The following is a 26,521-nucleotide window of genomic DNA, read 5'->3' as shown; positions in this document are numbered from 1 at the left end:
ATCTGATACATAACATCTCTACAATATCCGCACTGAGACATTTGAGGAAGCACTGAAGCCCCGGCAGCCATATTGTTTACAGAGGGCAGTGAGGAACAATGTAAGATTTATATCACCAGCTTTGTAATGTAAAGAACAGCAGCATCTGGTTTCTTAGTCATACTATGATTGGTTTGGATATCTTCCCATTTTCCTTTACTAATCTCATATAACTCAATACTGGAAAGGATTGAAAAGAAAAGGCATGCTGTAAAGGTTATAAAAGAGACTATTACAACTCTTATTCCATACATTTTCTCTCTGGGGCCAAAATTGGAGAGACCAAGTGGCACCAAACAGGGCCTTGAGGGTACTTCTTGTTGACTCCGTGCACGATTAAAATGAATGGAGTCATTATAACACATTACCTCTTTTCGATGTTTATTTTAATGAATAAAAGGTGTAATAAGTATAACATCGAGAACCAAAATAAGTTATCCTGTCAATGACAAAACCCAAAATAATAATTATTTTCTTTCTTGTCCTGTTCATCGGCCTTAAATGGTGCGGAAGTGATATTAGAAGGGACAGAAACAACATATTGGTGGTGATGATACAGGGTGAAATCCATACCTTAAAACCAATGAGCTTTTTCATCTGACTTTGTTTTCAAGTCAATGGATATTTAAACATCTGCCAAGTATTCACAGGTAGTCTTCAACTAATGACCACAAATGGGCAATAATTTTTATTTATTTTAGTCTTACATATTTACTTGTATCCCACTTTTATTATTTTTACAAATAACTCAAGGCAGCAAACATACCCGACCCACCTTCCTCATTCTATTTCCCCCACAACCACAACCCAGTGAAGGAGTTGGGCTGAGAGGATCACCCAAGTGGCTTTCCTAGCTAAGGAGGGACAAGAACACACAATTTCCCACTTTCTAGCCTGTTGCCTTTTGCCTAGACCAAACTGGTCCTCTGTTTTTCTGTTGCTAAATTCTATTTCTCAAATTTTTTCCTGTCTTTTCTGTTGTTAAGTGAGTTGCATCTGAATGTACAACCTTTTTTTTGCCACAATTGTTAATGAATCACTGCAGCTGTTTTAAGTGAATGGAGCAGTTAAACCAATCTGACTTTCCCCACTGACTTTTCTGGTCAGAAGCTAGCCGGGGGGGGTGTGTGTGTCACACATGGCAATCACATGATCCGCCGGATGCTGCAACCATTGTAAATACATGCCTGTTGCCAAGTACCTGAATTTAGATCACGTGACCACAGTTGCTGCAACAGTTGTATTAAGTGTGAGGAACAGTTGTAAGTGGCTTTTTTCAGTGCTCTTGTAACTTCGAACAGTTGCTAAACAGATGGCTGTAAGTCGAGAACTACGGTAACTGTATTCATCTTTTATCCTTTATTAGTTTCCCCTGATATTGAGAAACAAGGAGAGAAGAAGGGGGGGGGAATCTTCATGTCCAGTTGCTATTAAAAACACAGGAGAAGCACCAAGATAGTGATGCATTTATTTTTAAGGAAGTCTGAGTGGATATGAAAAGTCAATAAAGGAAAGACTGTCTCAGTCCTGACTTGCCACAGATCCTGGTCAGTGGTTGTCACCACTGACCAAAGAGGTATGGAGGTGTTTCCCCTAACTTTTGCAGAACCAGTTGTTTGGTTTTTATTTTTGAACAGAATCTGTTATAACCTCTTTTTCTCCCACTAGTTACTGCTGCCAGTACTCTGAAACTGATATCCACCAAGATGCCACAATTCCTCTTAAACTGTCTACAGTACACACCATCAGATCTTAGAATAAGGAACACACATGTGTTTAAATCTCCTGGCTACATCTCTCTTGTTTATTTTATTTTTTCCCATATATTTTATTGATTTTTTAAAATATAAATCACTTAATAGTTGGTAAACAGTGTGTTTGCTGGGTTTACATTTGTAAAGGAAAATAATTAACAATTGGTTTCTATAATCCATAATCCACATAGTACATTTAGTTGATTTCCCCTTTTCCCCAAAATGTCTTCTTTGCAAACCTTGAAATAATACAGTTCTTATTATTTTGATAAATAACAGTTACATATATATTTTTCCCAATATTCCTAGAAATAATGATCACATCAATATAATATTTCTTTTCTATCTAATCATTCTGGTTGCTTCATCTTATATCCTGTTACAGTCCTTATTTAGATTTGTTTCTCCCATAAAGTTCAAAGTATTCTTGCTGGTTAAGATTTTCTCAACAGTTAATTACATTTAAAGATTTAAATCCATTTTTCCCATATAAACCATCTCAACACTTTTATATTTCTTAAAGAATAGGTGAAAACAGTAAACAAAAGGAAAAGAGAGCAAGAGTAAAGAAACATAAAAAGTAAAATACTACTTAAAATATATATTCCTCCTAAGCTAATATATATTCATTCCCAAAATTTCTTATTTTTTTTCTAAAGTTTATAATTCTCTCTTTGTCTGCAGCCCAGATTGTTGTCTTTTTTTGTCATAGCTGTTCTTTATTATTAAAGCTTTGAAGGTCACAAACACAGATTAGCTTTTCCCAGATTTTGGCAAGTTCTCTATGGAAATCATAACTGTCATAATCTTCATCCACCACTAGGTGTCAGCATCTATTTAGTTTTCAGTATGAACAATGGTCTTTAAAATGAGAGTCTTAACTATTCAACAATTTTAAACTTGTCCAAAGTTAAATTTTAGCTTTCAAGTTTATAAATTATTTCACTACCATATATTTTGATCCTCCATAGAAATTTTAATTCACCGCTTCCATTAGTATAAGGGTGGGGTGGACGTCCCCCTCCTTCACTTTCAGAGATATTTTGCTTCTTGGGGATCTTTTCCAGGAAATTATGTGTAGAATAGAAAAGGGAAAATCAGATTCCTCACCCAGTTTCAAGCACGCTGTTTACTGTTGTGCTGGTTAGTTCTTTTGGACTTCAGTTGCAAGTAGCTTAGGCTGATCGGTGAAATACAGCTTTTCTCCTGTCGGGTTAGAAGGCTTTCCCCAAGACGAATGGAGCGACCGCCGTCATTCCAGAGTCACCGGGGCACCCTTCTTTCTTCACCACCTCTCCAGGGCAGCTTGGACCCATTAGGGTGTCCAGGCAGGATGAAAGTTAGCCGCGGGGGTGTGGCAGTCCGCAAGCCCGCGACCAGTCGCTACTGCACAGGACCGGAAGTCTCCTTTCTTATTTATTTTAACATAATTCATATTCCATTCGACCCCAATGACTCTAGATGGCTTTCACACTTTGAACAGGAGTAAAATTCAACTTCACAAAATCATAAGCCCAGCCAACCACAAAAAATTTAAACATCCTATGCATATCTACAACAAGGAGGGGAAGTCAGCTCCCAAAACTCTGGGTGGCTTGCAGTTAAAATTATTGTTAATATTAAATTAATGAATGTACTTGAAATATTTAATTTACTTAAAATAATCAAGGCATTTAGAGCAAGAGTACTTTGGAACTGCAACTTCTCTTTCCTTGAATGTTCCTTCTTTACATTCTTGTCCTATGAATTTTAATCTTTAAACTTCTAACATTTGTTCTATACTCTAAGATCAAGATCTGCAGGATTATTGTGCCAGAAACCACAATAAAAATATCTCACTGAGAGAGTTCAGTGTTGTGCTTCAGCCATAGATGGTGAGAATTGACGTGCAAAAATATTTTCTTAGGAAATATGCATATTAGCAGCTAACCCCAGTTAGAGCTGGGACCTTGGGCTCTCGGCAGTGTAGGACTTACAGTCATAATGAGAAGAGGATATTGTTCCTGAAGAAACTATTTGAATGAGATCCAACAAGCAAGTATTGTGTTTGCTTGGATACTCGGGCAAAGATCAAACACTTGCATAACAAGACGACCCATGGCCTTCTGAAGGCAAAAGAGAACAGAGACAGATGGAACTGGAGTACAAAAATAGCCTTCCTTGATACTGGTGCTTGTTTGATCCAAATCATGCCAGGTAGTTGTATCACAATGTTGTTATTTGCACCACATCTGAGCTGCTTGCTTCTTGTTACATATGGGGATATAGGATAGAGAAATGGCCTCTTCTTGGTAATTTTGATCAATACTTTGTGGAGTCCATTTAATCTATCTATCTATCTATCTATCTATCTATCTATCTATCTATCTATCTATCTATCTATCTATCTATCTATCTATCTATCTAATATATATGGTTGCCTAACTCACACAGGTAACTGCAGCATTAAAATATCACAATATAAGAAGCCACCCCCCCCAAGAGCAGTGATCACACAATCACAACAGCTCAACCTGGGTTCCCCAATCCCACTGGCAAAATCACATGTTCAGTTTTCTTGGCCATTATATTTTAAGAAAGGTAATTCATAATCGTTACACTCTTTGAGCAGTTACAAATTCAGATTGGTCACCTACTTCAGCTCCGCCCCTTTGTCATGCTTCATGTATGTTTGCAATGAATAATTTGTTATAACCACTCTCAATTTTTAGATATACACCTAAAACTTAAATGTATCAAAGAGTTCCTTAGAAGTGGGAACAAAAAGTAGAAAACATGTCTGCCAGCAAAACGTATTTGCAGTCCCACTTCATACATGCCTGGTTCAGGAAATGCAGGTGGTCCTCGATTTACGACCACAATTGAGCCCAAAATTTCTGTTGTTAAGTGAGACATTTGTTAAGTGAGCTTTGCTTTATTTTACAACTTTTCTTGCCATAATTGTTAAGTGAATCATGCAGTTGATAAGTTAGTAACTTGTTGCTAAGTGAATTTGGCTTCCCCATTGCCACAAAGAGGAGGGGGTCAACTTATTTTCCAAAGCACCAGAAGGCAAGACAAGAAACAATGTATGTAGTGTATATCAGAGGTGGTGACCCTTTGAGAGCTGTATGCAATGAAATTTCATTTTAATGTATGCCAATTGGTGTACATTCAAGTGACAATAAAGTTATTATTCTATTCTAATGGATGAAAACTACCGTAATCAAGGAGAGAAGCAACCTGGAATTAACTTCCTAATAGTGAGGACAATTAACCAGTGGAACAATTTGCCATCAGAACTTTGGTTGCTTCATCACTGGAGGTTTGTTAAGAAGAGACTGGACAATCACTTGTCTGAAATGGTATAGGATCTCCTGCTTGAGCAGGGGTTGGACTAGAAGACCTCCAAGATCCCTTCCAGCTCTATTCTGATTGATTGACTTTTTCAGTGCTGTTGTTTGAATGGTCACTGAATGAATTGTTGTAAGTTGTGGACTGCTTTTGTGAGAACTAAATTTGTCCCTCCCCTGTAGAACTTGTGTTACTAACTTTTCATCTCTGTATTCTTCACCAACAGTGGGTGATTCTCAACCTTCTACAATTCACACACAATTAGCTTGTTGCCTATTGAATGTTGAACTGATGTCATAAGTTAATAACTAATGTTACAAATTAAGTCAAACACAGTTATTTCTTTCTTTGTTATTTCATTTATATGGCCACTTATCTCAAATTCATGACTCTGAGTAGCTAACAGTATAATAGTCCTCCTTTTGTGACTGACTTGTTTAGCAACCTTTCACAGTTGCAACAGTGCCTTTGCAACCAATCATTGCATTTACAATCTTTGCAGGTCTGTAAGGCAAAAAAAAAAAAAAGCTTAAGTGAGATTGTAAAATCATGAAATTTCCATTGCTGTAGAGGTAGAAGAAAACTTGCTTATGATCCAGCCTTAATCAACAGTGAATTAGTGCATTATCATTCTTGTTTGTCTGGAGGCGTTGGACTTCCTGCAGGAAGAATCTCTGCAGAAACACTTAAAATATTTCAGAATAAACTGTAACCTTGGATTGTGCTGCCACCTGGTGATTTGTAAAATAAAATGCAATTTGCTGTTTGCCTGTTTTTAAGCGTGCTGCAGATGGAGAGCATAGGGGAGAAAGCCAATTCTCTCCTGCATAATGCTGCTAATCATGAGTTTTTAAAATATATTAATTATTGTTAGGTATGACACTAAATATCCCTATTGAAACATGACATGTTTGATAGCAGCTGGGGAATGACAATGAAGGGAGAGATATTGCTCTTCTGACATGTTTGGATGAACTGTTTAGATGAATCTTTCGGCGCAACGCATCCCCCCTTGCGATTCCAGTAGATTCTTGGTGGCTTCTGATACCACCACGTGTAGTATCCTTCTGGGTTACCTGTAGAGTTTGGAGACCGGAAGTTGTGAGTCCAGGAGGACACTGAATTTGTAGACCTGTTCCTTTAGAAGAAATGCCATCTCTAGAAAAACATTGGAGCTAGCAATGAATTGACACGCTACTTCCAGGGAGGGGAGAAATATGGCAGGCAGACTAACATCAGCAACATTACAATATTGCACCACAAGACCCAACCCTTTTCTATACATGTTGTGATGTTAAACATGTGACTCAAAGGGATGCCATTTGGGTTCAATTTTGGATTGTTTTATCCCATCCAATCTTCAAAAGCTATATTCTGTTTAGTCAAGAAATATCTGCTTTATTTGAAAAGAAATAGCAAAATTTCTTCTCTGTTTTGAGGGTGATGCTTGTGATAATAAATAAAATATGGATTAAAATTGGTGTCTGTATCACAAAATGTTAAACTTAAGAGATTTCTGTTGTTTTGTTTACTTAGAATATCCTTTTTTAATGGTGATTTTCTTAGCAGCATTGTATTTTTCTCTGATTCCAACTTCTCTTAAGGCAGTTAACTCTTTATTTGCATTTGTCATTTTGATTCATTTAAACAAGTTTGTCTTTGGTGTTTTAACTTGTGAGCCACCCAGATTCATATACTGTAAGTGAAATACGAGGGCTATATAAATCCAATGAAATAAAGATAATTTCCATTAAAAGCTACAACCCATCATTTCATCATAGGCATAGCGTATACATAAATGTACAACACACAAATATTACAACTCAAGCTAATTCTGGGACGCCATATGGAGAAAGAGAATCACTCTGAAGTAATCTGTGCTGAATCTGGACCATGATAAATAGTATGAGCAATTTCTGGAAGTAACATATCTGTGCTGCAAAAAGACCCACAACCAATAAATGACAAAAACAAGATATAGAAAACGCTGGGTTTTTTTTGCTGCTGACTAGTGACAGTCCATAGATCTGCAGTCAAGTCACTGTATTTTCAGCAAAGTGATTCTTTTGAAAATTGTATAAAGACAGGCATAAAGTTTAATAGGAAAATATAACTACTTTCAAGTTTTCTTCTCTAACCAAGATGAAAATGAATAAATGGCTATCTGTCTAACAGTATGGCAAGCTCATCAACCACCGTAATTTGGGTGACAGTCTGTTTGCTTCCTTTAAAAATGTTCTAATTCTATCCAAAAAGGGAGAAGGGCCTGTTTTTAAGCATAATCAAGTAATAAGCTTACAAAACAGTTGTACTTATCCTCAGCCAATTTGGCAGATTTCTTATTAATAACAATATTAAGTCTATAATGTTCATGATTTCTGTGGAAGTTGCTTTACTGTTTGTACCTTTCCAGATTTTGAAGACAGCCACATTAATACAGTTGTTAAGGCACTAGTCTAGAAGCTGGAAGACTCTGAGGTTGTAGTCCTGCCTTAAGCACAAAGCCAGTTGGATGACCTGAGGCCAGTCCCTCTTTTGTAGCCCTAGGAAGGAAGCAATGGCAAACCACTTGCTCAGAAAACTGCAGGACTTCATCCAGGCAGTCACCAAGAACCAATATTGACACAAAGGCACAAAACAAAATGAAAACAATTTTTGAAAGATTCCCTTAACAAACATCGTAACAAAAATTATAGAAGCCTATTCTTTTTTAAAATTAACTTTCACTTTATTTGATTACAAGTTTTTAAAGTACAAAAACATATAAAAAACCAATTAATTACCAAAAAAATGCAATGCCCCCAAACTATATTTTAAAAAGAAATACATAATTAGTCATAATTTAAAAATGGGGGGGAAAGGAAGCAGAAAGACACAACCAATCTCAATGTATCACCAATCTCAAGTGATAAACAAAATATTAAAAATTCCTTCCTCAAAAGAGTATCCTGACTGCCAATTTCATCCCTTCTCTTGGACAAAAAAGTTTTGGGTGCTTCCCTGCTAAGCCAATGAGAGGCAGGAAGCATCTGTTTCCTGTAACTCCTGCCTTGGGGAAAAATCCAAGTGGGCTACTTTGCAATGTCCCAATCAGCTCATACATTCACAAATATATAAACACCAGCAGCTTTTATTTTAAAAAAAGAAAAGAAGAAGCATGCTGTCTGTATGAGAGTAGGAGGATCACAGTTAGATTTGATTTAAAACTAGGTTTTTAACATTAGAAAAGAGTTTTTCATCTCTGTATAGAGACAATTGCAACTTCCCCTCTGCTTTGAAATAGTGGAAAAAACATAGATTGTGTTTCTAAAGGTGGGACTGTATGTAAGCAGGGTCAATACTTTGTCTTCTTTTACTAACAATAAAAACAAAAAGACATACACAGATTGAAAGAAAATGTAGAAAAGGAAGACAATCACCAAAGCATTGAGCTATAACAGCAATTGTATAAAAACATACCGTGGTTAGCTCAAGATATAATACAGTATCTCTACAGCTGGAGATTTCCAAGTGAACCCAAAAGTGATGGAAATATTAATCAGCTTGTCATAAGGCTCAAAGACCTGGACCGAGTGAAGGCCATGGCACCAGGTTAAGAAGTCAAAGATGTTCAGCAGAAGATATTAATTATTCCATTGAATTAGAGTCTGTTTTCAAAGCCACTGAGCCTGACTTTTGTTCCGTGTTTGAATAACAACAGCAATCATTTAGGTTGTTTCTAGGGCCCAAACATCTCTATCCATAAGTATCAACATTCCGTATAGGACCAACACAGCCCCAAATGAGATGCAAGAGGAACAAGCTTATTCATGTGTGAAACCAACTGAAAGAACAGAGAGGTCCTCCAGGCAGGATAAGAAATGTAAGTACAATATGGTAATGCCTGGAATAGGGTCATCCAAGGAAATCTCTCTTTTGGACGTTTTATTTTTGGATTCTTCTGTCATGGATATCCAAACCCAGTGAGGTAACTTTCTAAGTCTTCACTATGAGGCAAAAAGGGCGATAGAAAACCCAAAACAGCGTGGAGGTGCAGTATTATGACAGAAGATTTACTTTATAGTAATTTAGAAGCAACCCTGTTTTAAATATATTGTCTTCTGCCCTTTATTATACCTACGTGAGAAAACATCCAAATACTTGGTGAATTCTGCCAGAGTGACTTCCTGCATGAAGCAAAAATGAAATTAAACTAGACATAACAAATGTGCTACTGGGAATCATGGGAATTTTTTTTTAAAGTACTCTGGTCTGAATTATAATAAAAATGATGCCTCTAATAGAAATGTCTTGATTTTAGTGTATCTCCAAACTCATCTGCTATTACTGTTGTTAATTTCAAATGACCTAGTTAATGCCATAACTATTGTCATGTCTATTTTGCTCCTGTGTATGCAAACCAAAATGCATCAAAGCAGGCAGCTGTGTACATCTGCTATACACAAAGAAACAAAAATCCAAACAAAACTGTAATAAAAAAAAACTAACACAAATGCCTATAGTCACTTATGGAGTTGGGTGGCTGGCATTGTGCTATATACAAGCGAACAACAGAAACAAGGAAAGCTTTCTTTATCCCATCTTTCTATTTAATATGCAGCTTGGTAGTGTTCTTTAAAATGCAGTAATCACTTTGTCACCTAGAGATGGTTAGTTTGCCCTAACACAGGATTAGGCAACCTTGGCTCTTTTATGACTTGTGGACTTCAACTCCCAGAATTCCTGAGTCAACACAGCTGACTCAGGAATTCTGGGAGTTAAAGTCCACGAGTCATAAAAGAGCCAAGGTTGCCTACCCCTGCCCTAACATAAAGGCACTGTCTCTCTCTGTATTAGACATCTTTCTATTACTGAGCCTATTAGTAGAAGGGCCAAAATTATCTTACACCTAACCTATATTACAAGAGAATCTTCCAAAACTGCAGGACAGAAAATATGGAACAAGGTCTAACTTTGTAAGTATAGGAATTCTCAGTGTTTTCTTCCCAGTAATGTGAACAGAGGGATTAAACACATTTGCAGTGGAAGATAAGATTACAGCAAGCAGGTTTAATTCTTCTCCTTCCTTCTGCTGCTTCTCCCCACCCACTTGCTCTAAGTCTGTATTTCTCCCAGCCAAAGAAATGTCAGATCTTGTTTCAAAAGAACCTAAGGCAACTAAAAATAGAGTTAGGCCGTAAGCTAACAATTGAAATCATTACTTGCATATTAAAACTAACTTCTAAAACAGCAGCATCAATAGTAGACACCAGCAAAATACATATTTGCTCTGTATTTCTTTCCTTTGCTGTGTGTATACACATATAAATCAATACAAATACAAATAAATCAATTAAACAAACAACTAAGATCACGTCAGTAAAAAGACACTTACAATCCAAACTACTTCCAAAAATAAATATATTCACCATCATCTCAAAGACCATTACAGAAGAGATGAAGTTGATTTTGCTTAGAGGGACAAAGCAGAATGTAGAAGACAATAATTCTGAAAAGGCAATTTTTCTTTTTCCCAAAAGATCTATTTTTGGCTTCTTTGGAATGTACCTAAGGGTTCAGAATTATTTACTTAAGGTTTTGAAAACTGCATCTTTGTCAAAAATTTGGTTTCAGGGTTGTGCATGTAACCATTTAAAGATGATTGTCAAATATTAAAAACAAATAATAATAATAAAAGCAAATGGCTGAAAAGTTAAGCTTCTAGTAACAAATGTAAGGATTGACCAGTCCTGAAGCAAGTTTAAAAAAAGTTTAGCCTGGTGGCGAAAGAAATGCAGGACCAAACATAGCTTTATTGACAGTGCATTTAAAAGTTAGGGTCCCATTCTAGACAAGTACTTTGTTGTACATCTATAATGCACTTCTTACATCCCCAGCACCTAAAGAAGTGCAGTCTGGTTGATTAAAAAAAACAATCAGAAATTTGTTTACACCTTTTTCGACAAATAAACTTTATTAAAAAAGCTTTTACATTAGCCAGTCTATGCATCTGAGAAAGTAAGCTGCTATTCATGAAAGTTTATGCCTTTTAATAAAGTTTGTTAGCAGGAAAAGGTACTGATTAGTTTCCACCACAGACTAGCCTGGTTCTCCTCTTACGAAGTCTGGCTGATGCTCAGGTAAGAGAAGACAATTCTTCAGAGATTCCACTCCTAGGTTGTAAGTGGCTACACCTTTTGCCACAAACAAATTGGGAGCTTTAGACTAAGTGGTCAAAAAGCAGACAGGAAGGAAGGATTCAAGTGAAAGTGAAATAAATAGGAGAAAGTTGAAAGCATTCTACTCCTCCTAAGTAATTTCCTCCCCCTTGACTGCACAGTGGTTTCATGCACTCTACACATTATTGGGAATCTTGTTTGTTGTTTGGAATGTCTCATTTCAGGCTGTGTTGCAGCTATAGAATGAAACCACATTAAATTTGCAGTTTGATTCATGGTGATTAAAATTAAGCATATTGGTTGTCTCAAAGATTTTCTATATGAGGTTTCCTCTGCAGGTAGTCTTAAAAGCTTCATCTGGTCCAGAATTCTAGTAATTTGGGGAAGAGGTGGTAGAAGACAGAGTTGCCATTTTAGAACTGGCATGCTTCCCGAAACCATCTAAAATAGTCATCATAAGTGAACCCAACATTATTCAAGGAACATATATTCCTATATTTATTCCTGTGCCCAATCAAATAAGGTGAGGAAATCTTGCTATTCCTCCAAGTAATGAATAAGCTTATAATGTCTCAAATGCTGCTCTTTGGGAATAGAGCTTGTTGGTTTTCTGTGCTTTTTTTTTTTGGTAAGGACAGATAATGAACTAGTAATAATAAATAACATAAGCACACATACTTTACAGGCAGATTCCTAGAAATACATAAACCGTGAAAGAAAAGAAAATATAGAATGGCAGTCAAGTGAATGAAATGGGCTTCTACATTTCACAGAGACTCTGCTTTTCAAAGGCTGCTTTGTTGGTGATCTTCCAGCCTTGATCTCACTTAAATCAAAATGCTCATCACACAGCAATGAAATTTTCCTATATGGGATGAGCTAATAGCAGGAGTCATAAGACAACCAACAGTGACCAATTCAATCTGCTTACGAAACCTAAGTCTCTGCCCTAGATTTCCTGAACACTTCTGTATCAAGAAAAAAAGGAAATGTGATTTGCTTGCCAAAATGGCATTTTCATTTTGCTTTCATGTCATGAAGTTTGAATTGACAGATTGTGTCTGCCTGATCTGTGGGGCTCTTTCTGGACACCGTTTACAAGAATCACTTGGAAGCAGATGAGAGCCTCAATACTGAACTGTTTTCACTTCCACATTATGTATGACATTATGTATGATATATTTAAGAAGAATGAGAGAAACACAGCGTGTTGCTATTTTTCCCTTCATAAGCATGTCTGTATTGTCAGTGCAAAAAAAAATGACAAGGCAGTTGTGATAATAATGAGGATCATGAAGATTTTAGTTGTTGGACTATTAAGAGAGCTATGTACATAATGAGAGCCAATTTGATGTAACGATTAAGGCATCAGGTTAGAAACTGTGAGTTCTAATTCAGTCTTTGGTTACCCTTGGGCCAATCACCTTCTCTCAGCCATAGGAAGGAGGCAATGGCAAGTCTGCTTGCTCAGGCAGTCTCTGAGACTGAAAGAAAGAAGAAGAAAAAAGATTGGAGGCTAAAACATATAAGGAATGGCTGTTGGAATTGGTCACCATGATGTAAAAAAGATGCTGAGACTCTAGAAAGAGTACAGAGAAGAGCAACAAAGATGATTAGGGGACTGGAGGCTAAAATATATAAGGAATGGTTGCTGGAATTGGGTATGTCTAGTTTAATGAAGAGAAGGAGGAGGGGGGACAGGATAACAGTATTCCAATATCTCAGGGGCTGCCACAAAAAAGAGGGAGTCAAGCTATTCTCCAAAGCACCTGAAGGCAGGACAAGAAGCAATGATGGAAACTAATCAAGGAGAGAAGCAACCTAGAACTAAGGAGAAACTTCCTGACAGTTAGAACAATTAACCAGTGGAACAACCTGCCTCCAGAAGCGGTGAATGCTCCAACACTGGAAGTTTTTAAGAAGAGACTGGACGGCCATTTGTCCGAAATGGTATAGGGTTTCCTGCCTGAGCAGGGGGTTGGACTTGATGACCTCCAAGGTCCCTTCCAACTTTATTATTATTATTATTATTATTATTATTATTATTATTATTATTATTATTATTATTAAAACAAATATACATAATACTATATAGTTATCTTGTTCATCGAGATTTGAAAACTTTGTATTTATTTTTAAATAACTTTTAAAGTTGGTCTTAGAATGGAATTACTGTTCATTAGATTATTTTACGTATTTTATTGCAGTGATCTTAGATTAAATGCAAATAAAAATCTTGAGAGACAACCAATAAGATACCAAACTGTCCATATTTACTGACGCTAAATGCCAATGTAGGTCAGAAAATGGATTTTCAAGACCTATAGCAGCTAGACATAGATCCAAGACCTAAAGCAGCATCCTCCAATGAAGCAAGTTGAAATATTTAATTTGTGAAGCCGCTATGATTCTAAATAAGGGGTTATCCTGAACAAACTTCTGTCCATTTGTTGAAGATATAATGTGCCATTCTCAGAGTGTTGTCTCACTCAACGAGATCTGAGAATGTGGCAAATGCAAAAGGCATTTTCTCTGATGTTTGCAACACCAGGGTTTCTCCTGGTTTGTTCAAGATGGGATCTTTCATCTAATCATCTTGAAATAAAATGCAATGTTTATTTATATGAGGGGCAGTGAGTAGAGATGGAATGGGACACATACTGATTTATATCTTATGCTTCAGAAACCCAGCTACAAGATCAAAGCAACCTCTCTTATTTTTCCAGCAAATGTGAAGTAAGCAGGGCTCCAGCTTTACAATGAAAATTTTCTTTACCCTGAGATATAAAGAAGCAAACTGTTCAGTCTTGGTTGAGAAAGTATGAGTATACCCAGTCTAAGAAAGATAACACATGTGGGGTCTTTGTGCTGCCTCCCACCCAGGATCAGGCTACCCCCACCCCTACCTTCAACTTAGTACTAAATCCAACTTAGAACTAAATTGCTATCTTTCCCCAAAGCCATCAAGATGAAATTAGTTCTATTGCAGGGCGACAGACACTGAAAAATAATTTTATCCAGTTTGGAACAGACATTTGTGGTTACTGTCAATAGTACTGCTTTATTTTAATAACCATTCATTGAATACATTATGAATTATTATAGTAAGCAATAATTTCTGTACTTATTTATTTAGTAAAGTTACAATTGTATAAATATACAGACACATATAATAAATAACAAATAACACATATAAATAAAATAACAATATATAGACATACATAATAAATAAAATAATACCGGTAATACTATTACATAATTATAAATTTATAAATAAATTTAATTATAATTATATAATTATAAATTTATATAACAGTAATTATACAGTCTATAATGTATTATATAATTACTGTTAAACTTTGGTTCACTTTTCGTTTTAATTGCAATAGCATTTCGTTACTTGCCACTGTCCTCAATCGCCTGCTTCTTCTGCTGATTGCAAAGAGCGCGCGCGACTCCAGCGCCTCCTGTTGCTCGGCCGACCGAGAGTCAGGCTGACGAGTTGATTGCCAGCCGCGCGGCTTCGATCTGCTAATTCCGCCATATCTGCAAGGGTGTCTCGTCGCAGGCCGAGCAATGGATGGGTGAAAGGAAAGATGGCGGAGAAGGCGCAGAAAAGGTAAGGGGGCTGGGTGGCCAAGCCTCTTGCGCGATTAATCTCTGAAGCCTTCCCCCATATGAGTTATTTTCTTTAAGACTGTTGCTTGGCTCCGTTTTTTTCAAGGCTACAGTTGTGTGTGAGTGTACAAAAGGAACGCCCAGTTCTTTACAATCGACCGTTGTTGCTACTAAGCTGCTGCAATAAGGGTGCAGCAGCTCCTCTGAAAGAAAAAAGAGGAGGTCGGACCTGCCTATAAATATCCGTTTTCAATAAACCCGCCAATAATTCAGTCCAGTCGGAGAGGACGGACAGCGGGAAATAGCTTCTCCCCACGCCACTCGAGAAAGCCTTACATACAGCTGTTCGTTTCGTGTTTTTATGTTTCAATTTCGGATGTCGCTGTGTACAGGAGCGTTGATGATTTCTGGAAGGTTTCCAGTTTGCTGAATATCTTGAACAAAGCCTTGCATTGATTTTGTTTTTGTTTTTTACGTTTCACTGAAATCTTTTATATTAGAAGAAGCCAAGCCATCTTGTGGATATTCCTAAATAGTTCTGGTAGAAAATGAGGAATGAATGAGAATGGAAAGACTTGACTGTGAAAGTGTGTTGTTGTTTTCCTACTATTTAATATTATTCAACATTTTTCCTAAGTATTTTAAGTGCTTGGCATTCATCAGCTTAGAAATTCTTAAAACAACTATTAGGCTTGAGTATTAATATTATGCTTGACAGGTCGGAGGCTAAGGAGATGAGCTAAAGCTTCCCATTGTTTTTTACGATGGACACCATTTTAATAGTGTGAGACTAGGAGCTGTTTTGTCAATGACAATATATCTCCATGTCTAGTGTTTCGACTAGAACTGCAGTTAAGGCAGTATTGTGGTTTCTCAATAGTGACCTAGCAATTTTTTATTACTGACAAAACAGCTGCCTACCCTCAAACTGTCAATTAAACTTAAACTGTCATTGCAGGCAATTATTGGTTAATAGCTGTGATACAGAATCTCAGGTTACAGAATTCCTTCATTTTGGGACTTTTAAACTATTACTGAGCATTTCTGTGGCTCAGGATCGACTCTTTTCATTACTGTTGTTTCGTACACTTTCCCCCCTCTGTACAGTCAGATAGATAGAGAGCTTTCTATCCTTTTTTAAAATATATTTCCAAGGATCTGGAACTGTCTGACAGTGATGAGCCCATGCCAACCATTGTTACTGTTTCTGTATATGTCTTTTCTAGTGTGAAGATTGCTCCTGGAGCTGTTGTTTGTGTGGAGAGCGAAATCAAAGGAGATGTGACTATTGGTAAGAGAAAATAATTTTATAGAACAATACAGTTGGATTAGCACAACATACTTAACTTGATTATTGAATTAACTGAGGTATCACAATATTATTGGATTATTAACAAATCGTCTATGGTTATACAGTGTGCTAAGCCACAAAAACTAATCAAGGTTAAAACTAGCAAAGCTTAGAAATAGTACTCCTTTTAGGTATGTGAATAACTGGTGCTGCTCTAATAGTCAATTGTTCAGGAATGTGATTGATCACTTGTTAGTTTAGCGAAAAATGATGCTTGCATCTGCACTTTTTGCCATCTTGCTTAATGCTGCTGCTATAATTCTAGTTCTAAACCCTGTTTATCATTCATGTTGCCCTCTCAAGAAATGTGGATAACTATCTAAAATAAAAAAGTTTTTTAGATTCAAATGTTGATTCAAATCAACATTGCAATAGAAATGTTGATGAAAAGTTGCAGTAAATGGTTGTATGATAATTATTGTGATTCTTCTTTTAATGTATAAGTTACACCCATTTAAAAAGTATGGAGAGGGCTGGCAGCAGTCCTATGTTGATTGAAGCAAATTGGTATTTTCAGATGAATTTATACTCAGGATAATATACTTCCTTGAAATACATGATATATAAGCACCATAGCAATAAGTATTTTTTTATAGGACCTAGGACAGTAGTTCATCCCAAAGCCCGAATCATTGCAGAAGCTGGACCAATTGTGATTGGGGAAGGTAATCTCATAGAAGAACAGGCAATTATCATTAATGGGTTAGTATAATTTCATCAACTTTCTTAAGACATTTATTCATTCATTCCACTTGCATGGCCACTCAACCTATAGCAATTCTGGGCAGTATACAAACAAATGAAAAACAATCATAAAAAAAATTAAAAACAGAACAAATTGAATAGAGATGCTAATCAGTATAACACCACACTTCTTAGGGCTCACTCAATACTCTAGTCTAGGCCAATGCTCAAGTATTGCCAAGTCTTAAGAACCTTATGAAACTTCATAGGGTCAGGGCTATTTGAATCTTGAGAGGCAGTCTGTTCCACCGGGTTGGCACTGTGACAAAGAAGGTGTACTGCCTTAGTCACAACAGATGGCATTGCTTGATGGAAGGGATCAGGAACATGCCATCTCTGTTGGATGTAATAATCTATTCCTGTGGCATCATATATTGATTGTATTCACTCAGGTAAAAATTGGCAGCCTGTAGCCATTGAAATAGTTTCATACTACCTTTAGCATAAATTTCTTCTTTTTTTTTTTCAATGTACAATAGATCTTCAGATCTCTGATCTTACCAGAGAAAAAAATTAGGATTTGGGAAATATTAATTGTAACAAATACCATAAATTCAGTGAATTTGAAAATGCTACGCATAAAAAATATAATGAATTCATTGAATTTGTACTGCAGAAATTGATTGCTGAAAGTTCTATTCATTTGATGACCAAACATTTTTAGTATTGCCATCATGAGTTAAATGCAAAAGCAAAAACATGTCTGAAACAATAAGATAACCATTTGAAGCTTTCCCGATTAATATAGAGAATATTCCTGCATAGATCTACATAGATCCTGTCATTGATTTATATAAAATATGTAAACATTGTTCACTCTAGGGAAGTATTTTGAATCACTCTATTGAATGAGGGTTCATAAAACTGAAGTTTAAATTTAAATTTTCCTGTAAACCTATTCCTAGTTTAGTTTTCCATAGCATATCTTTGAATCACTATATTATGATTATTTTGTCAAAACATTCTTGCAAAATGACATCTGTCCCAGTATTCTGGAAGAAATTTGATTGACAATTAGGGAGTCTGGTTGATGTAGAATAGCAGCTTAATGAAAAGGTTCAAGTTAGTATCAAACTTTAAAGATAAAATTCTTGGTTTTAAGGGTATGACATGCCTGTTTTTAAATACAAAAATGTTAAAAACACCTTTTCCATCTCTACAGCTATCCTGAAAACATTATTCCTACTACAGAGGAAGCAAGAACCAAACCGATGGTCATTGGCACTAATAATGTGTTTGAAGTTGGCTGTTGTATCCTTTTGAAGAGTAAATTAAAAGATTAGAAATATATATATGCATTTAAGTATCATATAAGCAGTAATGGTTATATGGTGCAAATAATAAAAGTATCGGTGATGTAGTCTTAGATCCCTAATTTGTGGCTAAAGAGAATTGGTTGGGATGTGTATTATTTGCTGTTAAGCACTGATTAATCATAATTGATTTTTGTATTTAGTGGCTTCAGTAAAACAGATAAAATGTTATTAGTTATTATTATTTTCCCACACTTTGTTAATTCAGTAGAGAGAGAAAAAATCTCACTGATTCATTGCTGCCGAATTAATATCAGTTTGTGACAAACATAGCATAGGATGCTTTTTAAGTACATTGTCCGAGGTTCATTATAGCTTTTGACTAAATGAAAAAAATAGGGAATATTATTTCAGATTCTTTTAAGTAGTAGTAGTAGCTATAAAGTTAGGGTGATGCTCTCCAGACTCTTTCCTGAAGGCAAAGGAGCTACAAAAGATCTCCTGCTGTATTAGGGAGAACTGGGAATATAGGAAACATGCAGGCAAATATTCTTAACCATGGCTTGCAGATTCTGAAGCAATGAAAATAGGAGACAACAATGTAATTGAGTCGAAAGGTAAGTATCTGATGTTGATTTTGTACAACTTTAGAATAAATAGGAATATGGCAATCATACTTTTTTATAAATATTTTATTAATTTTCTAATTTTACAATCATGAGTACTTAATAACCATGTGTTGTCTGGGTCTGTTGGTAATTCAGTGGTACATATTAACTTTCTCAAGTCTAGTTCCAATACTGCACCATCCAGTGCTTTCTTGGTCCTCTATTCTGGTGGTATGCATTTTTCCACACTGGGCAAATACAATTCTTGTTAGTGTTAATACATATACAATTAAATATAGACATCTTCATCACATTTTTCTGGTATTATACATAATATGGATAGTGTCGGTTTATAATATCTTTTCTAGCCAGAACATATCTCAGTTGTATTTGCACTTAAAATCCATTGTTCAATTAATATTCTGTTTTTCACGCTTTTTTAAACTTTTAATTTCCCGTCAGTGTTCAAAATATCTCTATCACTTATAATTTTCTCATAATAAATTATATTTGGGTAACCAAAAGCTTTGCTTATTCAAACCCTTTTAAAATTTTCGTATTTCCCTTCTCATAACAAAGTATAATATTCCAGTTACAAATCCTATCCTAATTATAATTTATTTCTAACAGTTATCTATTTTTTAACCATATTCAAACATCTGTTTAATAGTATAATATCCCATCTAATAGGTCAAAATCTCTATTTTCTTCGGTCTTACTCTAGCTTTCTTCCTTTGCCAAATAACTTTCCAAGTCAGTACACTTGAATCATCAAGTAATTCTTCCTCTGTTTTTGTATATATTGTTTGGAATGAGGAAGAGAATTTGATTGAAGTATTTTTGGAAGAACGCTCAACCCATTTATATTCACTAAACAGCCTCCGTCCTTCTTCAGTTTTTTTTTTCATTTCTTGTTTGTCAATATTCAGCATTTCTCCTAACAGCTTTATCATCCATTTGATCAGCTCTTCTTCCTTATCCTCAAATGTGTTTTGAGATCTTGACAAGTAAGATATCTTTTCCATTTCCAGTGTTATTACTGCATCTTCTAATTTTTTATTTGTCTATATCTGTTAATTCCTTCCTTTATGTCCTCCGTCTTTGGATCCGTTTCTTCTAATTTTCCTTCTGTTTTCTGGATTACTAGTTCCTTCTTTGTAGTCATTGTCTGGATTAGTAAGTTTAGGTTAGAAAATTGTTCTTTTATCTCATTTGCATTATTTTTAATCTCATCATGAAATAAAACAATTGTGTCTTGGATTGATTTCAACATAGAAAGAATTTCTTTCTGAGATTCATTAACATTTTCTTGCTGGTATATCAAACTGGGAGCTTCGGAGACAAGTGTTAAAGATGATTTTTTCCCATTTGCGGCTAAGTATGGAACACCCATTTTGTTTTTGTATGTAGTCTTTATAGATAAGCAGCCCAAGAGGGTTTTTTTTCCCCTTTTCCCAGCTGCAGTCTGTAAAAATGAAAGTTTCCAGGAACAACAAAGAATCTTATCTAAGTCCGGGCTTCAACCAAGTTTCTTTTAAGCATAATAAATTGTAGTGCTATGATTCGCCACTAGATGTCGGTGACACCATCTTCCAGCTTTCCAAATCCAAGCCTATTTTACAGACTTTCAAATATCTTCTAAAAAAAAAAAAGTCTCAAAGGTACTTTTAATCCCCAAATTTCAAAGCTATATATCTGTATTAATTCCAAATTGATCTTGTAGTTTTCTCTATTTTCCCCCAAAGCAATTAATTCACCGATTTTCTTTTCCTGGGGGAGCAGGACAAAAACTTCCCTTCCCTCTCTCATTGGGGAGGATTCTTTGCTTTGGGCATTCTTTTTTCCAGGAAAGTAGTATTAAGGTCGTAAAAAGAGGATAAAGTCTCACCCAGTTCTATCCACATTGCTCAAAAATTGCTAGTTAGTGCTTATCTTCGGTTGTCAGCAGCTTCTGACTGGCCACACAAATGTAGCCAGTCTTTCCCCCGCTGGTTTGGAGGGCTTCCACAGATCCAGTGGAACGGCCGCTGCCCCTCCACGATTGACGAGGGTCCCCTCCGTTGCCTCTCTGGGGCGACTTTCGACCCTTTTTAGGGTCCCCAGCGGGGCAAAATCGAACGTGGAAGATGGAGCCCCGTCTTCCTGCGTCTGTCACGCTGTGATGCCTAACCGGAAGTCGGAATATGGCAATCATTTTTATTAGTTTAGTTTCCAGATAAAATGAAATTTAAACATAATTACAAAGGAGTATAAATAATATAATTATTATGACACAGCAATATCAATAAAAAATATAAAACATTATTGCCTCAGTGGTTGAATACAGCCCATCTTCGAAGCATTTCAAAAGAATAAGGCCCTCACTATCATTTGCAAGCCTATAAGAATAGCCCCCCACAATGCACCTCACTTGGGAGGAACAATAGTTAATAGTGGAGTAGTGCAACAGAAGAAAAATATAGAAAAATTACCTGCTTTGCACTGACAATATATTGGAAGAACCAAACCGGGTATGCTGTAAAATGATGCTAGGCAGCCCATGGATTGCACATAGCATTTAGCAAATACCATTGCAAATGCCATTCTGGCACATTTCCCAGCACAAGGCTAATTATTTATTTAATTTGCTATGTCACCACTGAAATGAAGGCATGTGTGCTTCCTGGAGGCCACTTAATAACAATAGCACTTAGACTTCTATACCGCTTCACAGTGCTTTATAGACCTCTCTTAAGTGGTTTGCAGAGTCATCATATTGCCCCCAACAATCTGGGTCCTCATTTTACAGACCTCAGAAAGATGGAAGGCTGAGTCAGCTTGAACCGGTGAGACTCAAACTGCCGAATTACTGGCAGTCAGAGATTGGCAGAATCAGCCTGCAGTACTGCATTCTAACCACTGCACCAATCATCTAATTAGTAGTCTGCCAGGAAATACGTATGATTACATAGGGCAGTGGTTCTGAACCTGTGGTCCACAGACCCCTGGGGGTCCACGATGTCATCACAGAGATCCAAGAATGCTTGAAGAAATGTTACGATTTAAATCTTGAGATAAGTCTTGGTGGTCTGTGGCCCTGGTCCATGGCCACCAAAGGTATTTAAAGGAGGTCTATGGTGAAGAAAACATTGAGAATCACTGACAGGGAAAGGATGCTCAACCACTGCATAGTTGTTCTCTTGCAGACTGGCAATGAGATGATTGATAAATTGCCCACAACTTCCACAGCAGATCGAGCCATAACCAAAACAATTCTATGGTCACAGACCTGTTCCCTTGGGGAGGAGTGCCATCCCACCCAGAGTTGGAACCAATGCAGATAATGAGCCACGTGGTTTCTGGACAAATAGTATCTCCATCGAATTAGGAGGATTTTATCTTACTCTGGACCTACAGCCTCTAGTGTAGGATCATAATATTTCTGGTCTGGCTCAGGATGGAGATACATAATTAAATATCATCTGTGTACATTATGCTGCCTGCTATCATGGTGTAGAAACTTTGTTCTCTGCTACTAGACAACTCATCAGCTAACTGCCTGAGTTCTAGGAGAAGAAGAGTGGCACAGTGGCCAATCAATATGTGCCTGCACCTATGCATTTACCCCACCATTTGGAAAAACATTGCCTAAACACAGAGAAGACTGTAGACTTAAAAGATGTGTCTCTCACACATACAAATGCCTCTTTGCTCTGGCTCTTGCATATCTCTGTCAGGGTCACCTTTCTTACTCTCTACATCTACAGCATTTGTTGGTAGAAATGTGATCCTGACAAGCGGCTGCATTATCGGTGCCTGCTGCAATGTCAACACATACGAAGTCATCCCTGAGAACACTGTAATCTACGGAGCGGACTGCCTTCGTCGAGTGCAAACTGAGCGGCCACAGGTGGGTAGGCGACAAGCGTAGGGCAGGGCAGCTTGAGTTCTTCAGTCACCAGATTGCCCGATTTGTGGAGTGTGATTTTACCAATCCAGTCAGTGAGCAGAGCCCTGAAAATTGTGCACTTTGTGATTTGTATCCCATTCATATCCTGTTGATAAAGAGTTCCTACTTTGAGCTCAGATTTAAGCAAAAGAGGGGGGAGACGTCAAAATCTGGGCAATATAAGTAGCACTAGATAGAGAAGATTGTGACCAGACAGTTTGGTCTGAGGGTCCAGTTGAAATCATCGGAGAGAGGAGCATCTCTCTTTCTTCCCTTTTCTTTTACAAATCACCATCATCTTTTGTGGATGATCAATCTCTATTACTCCAAGGATATGGGACATGCTGTTTGATAAAAGAGTTTTGTGACTTTTGTTAATGACCTATGATTTCAGATAAACAGGCAAACTGATGTTAACTCAGCTTATGTTGTCACTTTGCAGTGTTTTTTTTTATAGTAAATTCACTATAGTTTGTGAATTTACATTTCATAGAAAAACAGAAACCTGCTTTTAAATCATGATTCTGGTTTCCTAGCTTGCTGAAGAAGGAGCCAGAGTAGCCAAGGATCAGATGATGAATGACAACTGACACTCATGTCCATATTCAGACCTAACCAAATAGCTTTTCAGTCCTATCTTCTTCCTCAGTATGAAACAATGGAGAAGAGCTTCAGCATTTCCTCAGTTACTGCATAAGGTGTGGAGAACTGAAGTAATTTTGGGAATGTTGTTGAAGCCATCATTGCTTCATAGAAAAAGAGTGGCTTAAAATATGTCTTATATTTGTGAGGAAGACATTGGTGTTGTGTCCTTTGAGAGAACGGGAGATTGGAAAACAAATTTTCTTAATAGGGATTGCCCTAAAACAAGTCAGTCCCTTGATCAATGTAACCTAATGATTTCAGCACAGATTGGTGATAGTTAACCATACATTTTAGGCAGGAGTTTTCCAGCTAGGAAAACTGAATCTCTGAAAGGTTGATTGTGTGGCATTGTCCATGAAAAAAGCTATCACGTCTATAATGCTGAGTTAAAGCCTTCTCTTCAAGTCATTGGACAGCTAGATATATTGCATTTCTGTACCAAAATAAGCAATTGAGTCTTCCTCAAATCTTTTGGATTACAATTTCTATAATCTGTGAGCATTGGCCATGCTGATGGGGATATATGGAGATTGTGATCCAATTGCTTCTTCTAAGCAGATGCATTTGGATTCATGTATATTTTTCTAAGATTGTGCTATTCCTTTTAGCCACAAACATTACAGCTGGACTTCCTCATGAAAATCCTCCCAAATTATCATCATCTTAAAAAGGCTATGAAAGCAACATCAACACCTGTGAAGAGTTGAAAGCCTTCCTGGATCATGATCAGAATTATATCAGAGATGTACTACCTTCTTTCTGGACTTTATGTTTGCAAGAACTAACTTTTTTTGCTTAGTCTGGAAATTTAGTCATGCAGTTATGCAGCTTAATTTTATTTATTAAAATGTAAAAAATAAATTGTGTCATTGTTAGATTCCCCTTGATAGTTTATATTTTTAGTGGATTTAATTATCTTTATTGCCTGTTTTTCCTTGTTAATGAAATCAGGATGACCACTCATTTTCCCAGTAAACCTGACCCAGAGCCTGTTCCTTGGAGGCAGTGGAAATAGTCCAGTTCATTTGGAAGGTAGCAGAGTACTGCACAAAAAGAAGAGCTTAAAAAATGACTTCTTAATTTCAGTAGATATATTTTAAATTACTGCATATCCTTAGTGCTTTCATTAAATAATTGAAATTGTATATATAACTTCAGACAAGGTCAAACAAATGTGTAGCTCATCTGGAGTTGATGTCATGAAGGCTTCATGTTGTGGCTTCAATCCAGACCTGCATGCTACATGTAACAGTGAAAAAAGATTCTGCTGTAAGAAATACAACATGCAGTGCTCTCCTGTGCATAACATTGCAATCCTACACTCCCTTGGGAATAAGCCTCACCAATCATAGTTGGGAATAAGCCTCACCAATCATAGTTGGGACTTCACTTTTGTATAATTTCCAGAGGTAAAACTTTGTTAATCGTTTTAAACAATATCATAGTCTTCATAAGGCTCTTGTTAGGATTACTGTCCCTATGTCAAGGTTGAATTTCTAAGATGCTTGCTAACCTCTGTTGCTACTCAACTTGCCATAGAAATGGGCAAGGGAGAGCCTAGGAAAGAAACGGGAGTTTCAAGAAGCCGTCCACGGACCCTGAGACCCAAGGTCACAAAAGCAGGTGTCTGACGGAGAAGTGGACCATTCCCATAACAAACAAAGAGATGTGATTGGGCAACATGGACATGGGGGGGGGGTTTATGAAAAACTATTGTTAACTAACCAGATTTTCGTGCAGGAAAACTAGAGTTGATTTTGCTTCTTCAGTACCGAGATGTGTATTCAATAAAATTTATCTTTTATGGCATTTCAAAACTAAAGATTCCTCAATGTTGACTTCGCTAGCCAGACGGTTGACACCCTGTGACTCTTCTCAGAACATATTAAACCATGAAATAATACAGAAAAAATAAGCATTTATAACCAAGTTAAAAACATTGTTAGCCTTTCCTCTAAACATACTGTGTGTGCAAACAAAGCTGTCACCCTTTTGACATGAAGATGTATGGAGCCACTGAAACTAGATTTTTCCTACAGTATATTCAGTGGTGTAAGAAAGCTCAGGAGATTGGCACTTCTCAAAGATGTTGAATGTCTTGTTTTTGCACTTCCCAATACTCTTCCTAAAAGCTTTTTAAACAGAGTTGTAAATAGTGTTTACATTTTTCAGTGTGTAGCAATGCTGCCCTTGCTATTTCTGAAGATAAAAGTGATTCATTTTCTTTTGGGAACAACTTGGAAGCATTTCTTAATGGCAATGTTTTTAACATGCAAAATGCATTTGAAGAAGTCTAGTCAAATCAAATATGTATTATAGTCATAGACCAACATGAGGATGGGCTATGGTCAATTGAAAAGCATAAAAAGTACATCCGAGTCTATAAAGGTGCTTTTTCAGGAGGCAAATGGACTTTCTTGTTTTCCTTTGAAGATGTTTCGCTTCTCATCCAAGAAGCTTCTTCCATTCCCCACCATCTAGTCAGAGCTGGAGAAGCTTCTTGGATGAGAAGCAAAATGTCTTCAAAGAAAAATAAAGTCCAGTTGCCTCCTGAAAAAGCATCTTTGGGACAACCAACACCTGGATGACTGAGAATCTCCATAGACATTTAGCTATGCACTTTAGGATGAACACCTCACCTTTGAATGGTGAGGAAGTATGAACGGATTTCCAGAAAATATTGCAGACTACAATAACCATTTGCGCTTCAGTTTGAGATGCAGACAACACAGACTCATCCCCAACAGCCCACGCCTGTCTTCAACAGTGAAGGGACAAGGCAGAAAACATCCTGCAGCCCCTTGCACTACTCGGGACCCTGAGGACACAGGTAAACCTCCAATGGCCTCAATGACTCTAAAAAGAATGCAAATGACCAGCTATCTGCAAGGAATATAAATCCTTCCATTCCCCACCATCCAGTCAGAGCTGAAGAAGCTTCTTGGATGAGAAGCGAAACGTCTTCAAAGAAAAACAAGGAAGTTCAGTTGCCTCCTAAAAAGCACCTTTGGGACAACCGTGACCTGAATGACTGAGACTCTCCATAAACATCAGAGTTTATGGAGTTTAGAAACATTTTCTAAAAGCTAA

At 36.8% G+C, this 26,521-nt stretch overlaps 1 protein-coding gene across 1 annotated transcript; it reads left to right on the top strand.

Moving 5' to 3' along the window:
- The first annotated feature begins 14,847 nt into the window (after positions 1–14,847).
- On the top strand, positions 14,848–25,167 carry DCTN6 (dynactin subunit 6). Its single transcript, XM_015824048.2, has 7 exons — positions 14,848–14,903; positions 16,129–16,193; positions 16,850–16,955; positions 18,160–18,248; positions 18,820–18,867; positions 22,605–22,747; positions 24,040–25,167. Exons 1-7 carry the CDS (start codon positions 14,881–14,883, stop codon positions 24,136–24,138), a joined length of 573 nt encoding a protein of 190 aa, XP_015679534.1. The 5' UTR covers positions 14,848–14,880; the 3' UTR covers positions 24,139–25,167.
- Positions 25,168–26,521: the final 1,354 nt, after the last annotated feature.

Source organism: Protobothrops mucrosquamatus, unplaced genomic scaffold (assembly GCF_001527695.2).
Source record: "Protobothrops mucrosquamatus isolate PMUCROS unplaced genomic scaffold, P.Mucros_1.0 scaffold_183, whole genome shotgun sequence".
Classification (NCBI taxonomy): domain Eukaryota; kingdom Metazoa; phylum Chordata; class Lepidosauria; order Squamata; family Viperidae; genus Protobothrops; species Protobothrops mucrosquamatus.
This window is presented reverse-complemented; position numbering and strand designations above follow the sequence as displayed.

Excerpts from the sequence above, each read along its gene's own strand:
- DCTN6 (XM_015824048.2), top strand. The coding sequence starts at position 14,881 with ATGGCGGAGAAGGCGCAGAAAAG. Across the intron at positions 16,956-18,159 it reads CAGGCAATTATCATTAATGG|CTATCCTGAAAACATTATTC; the intron begins GTTAGTATAATT and ends CCATCTCTACAG. Across the intron at positions 18,868-22,604 it reads CAATGTAATTGAGTCGAAAG|CATTTGTTGGTAGAAATGTG; the intron begins GTAAGTATCTGA and ends CTACATCTACAG.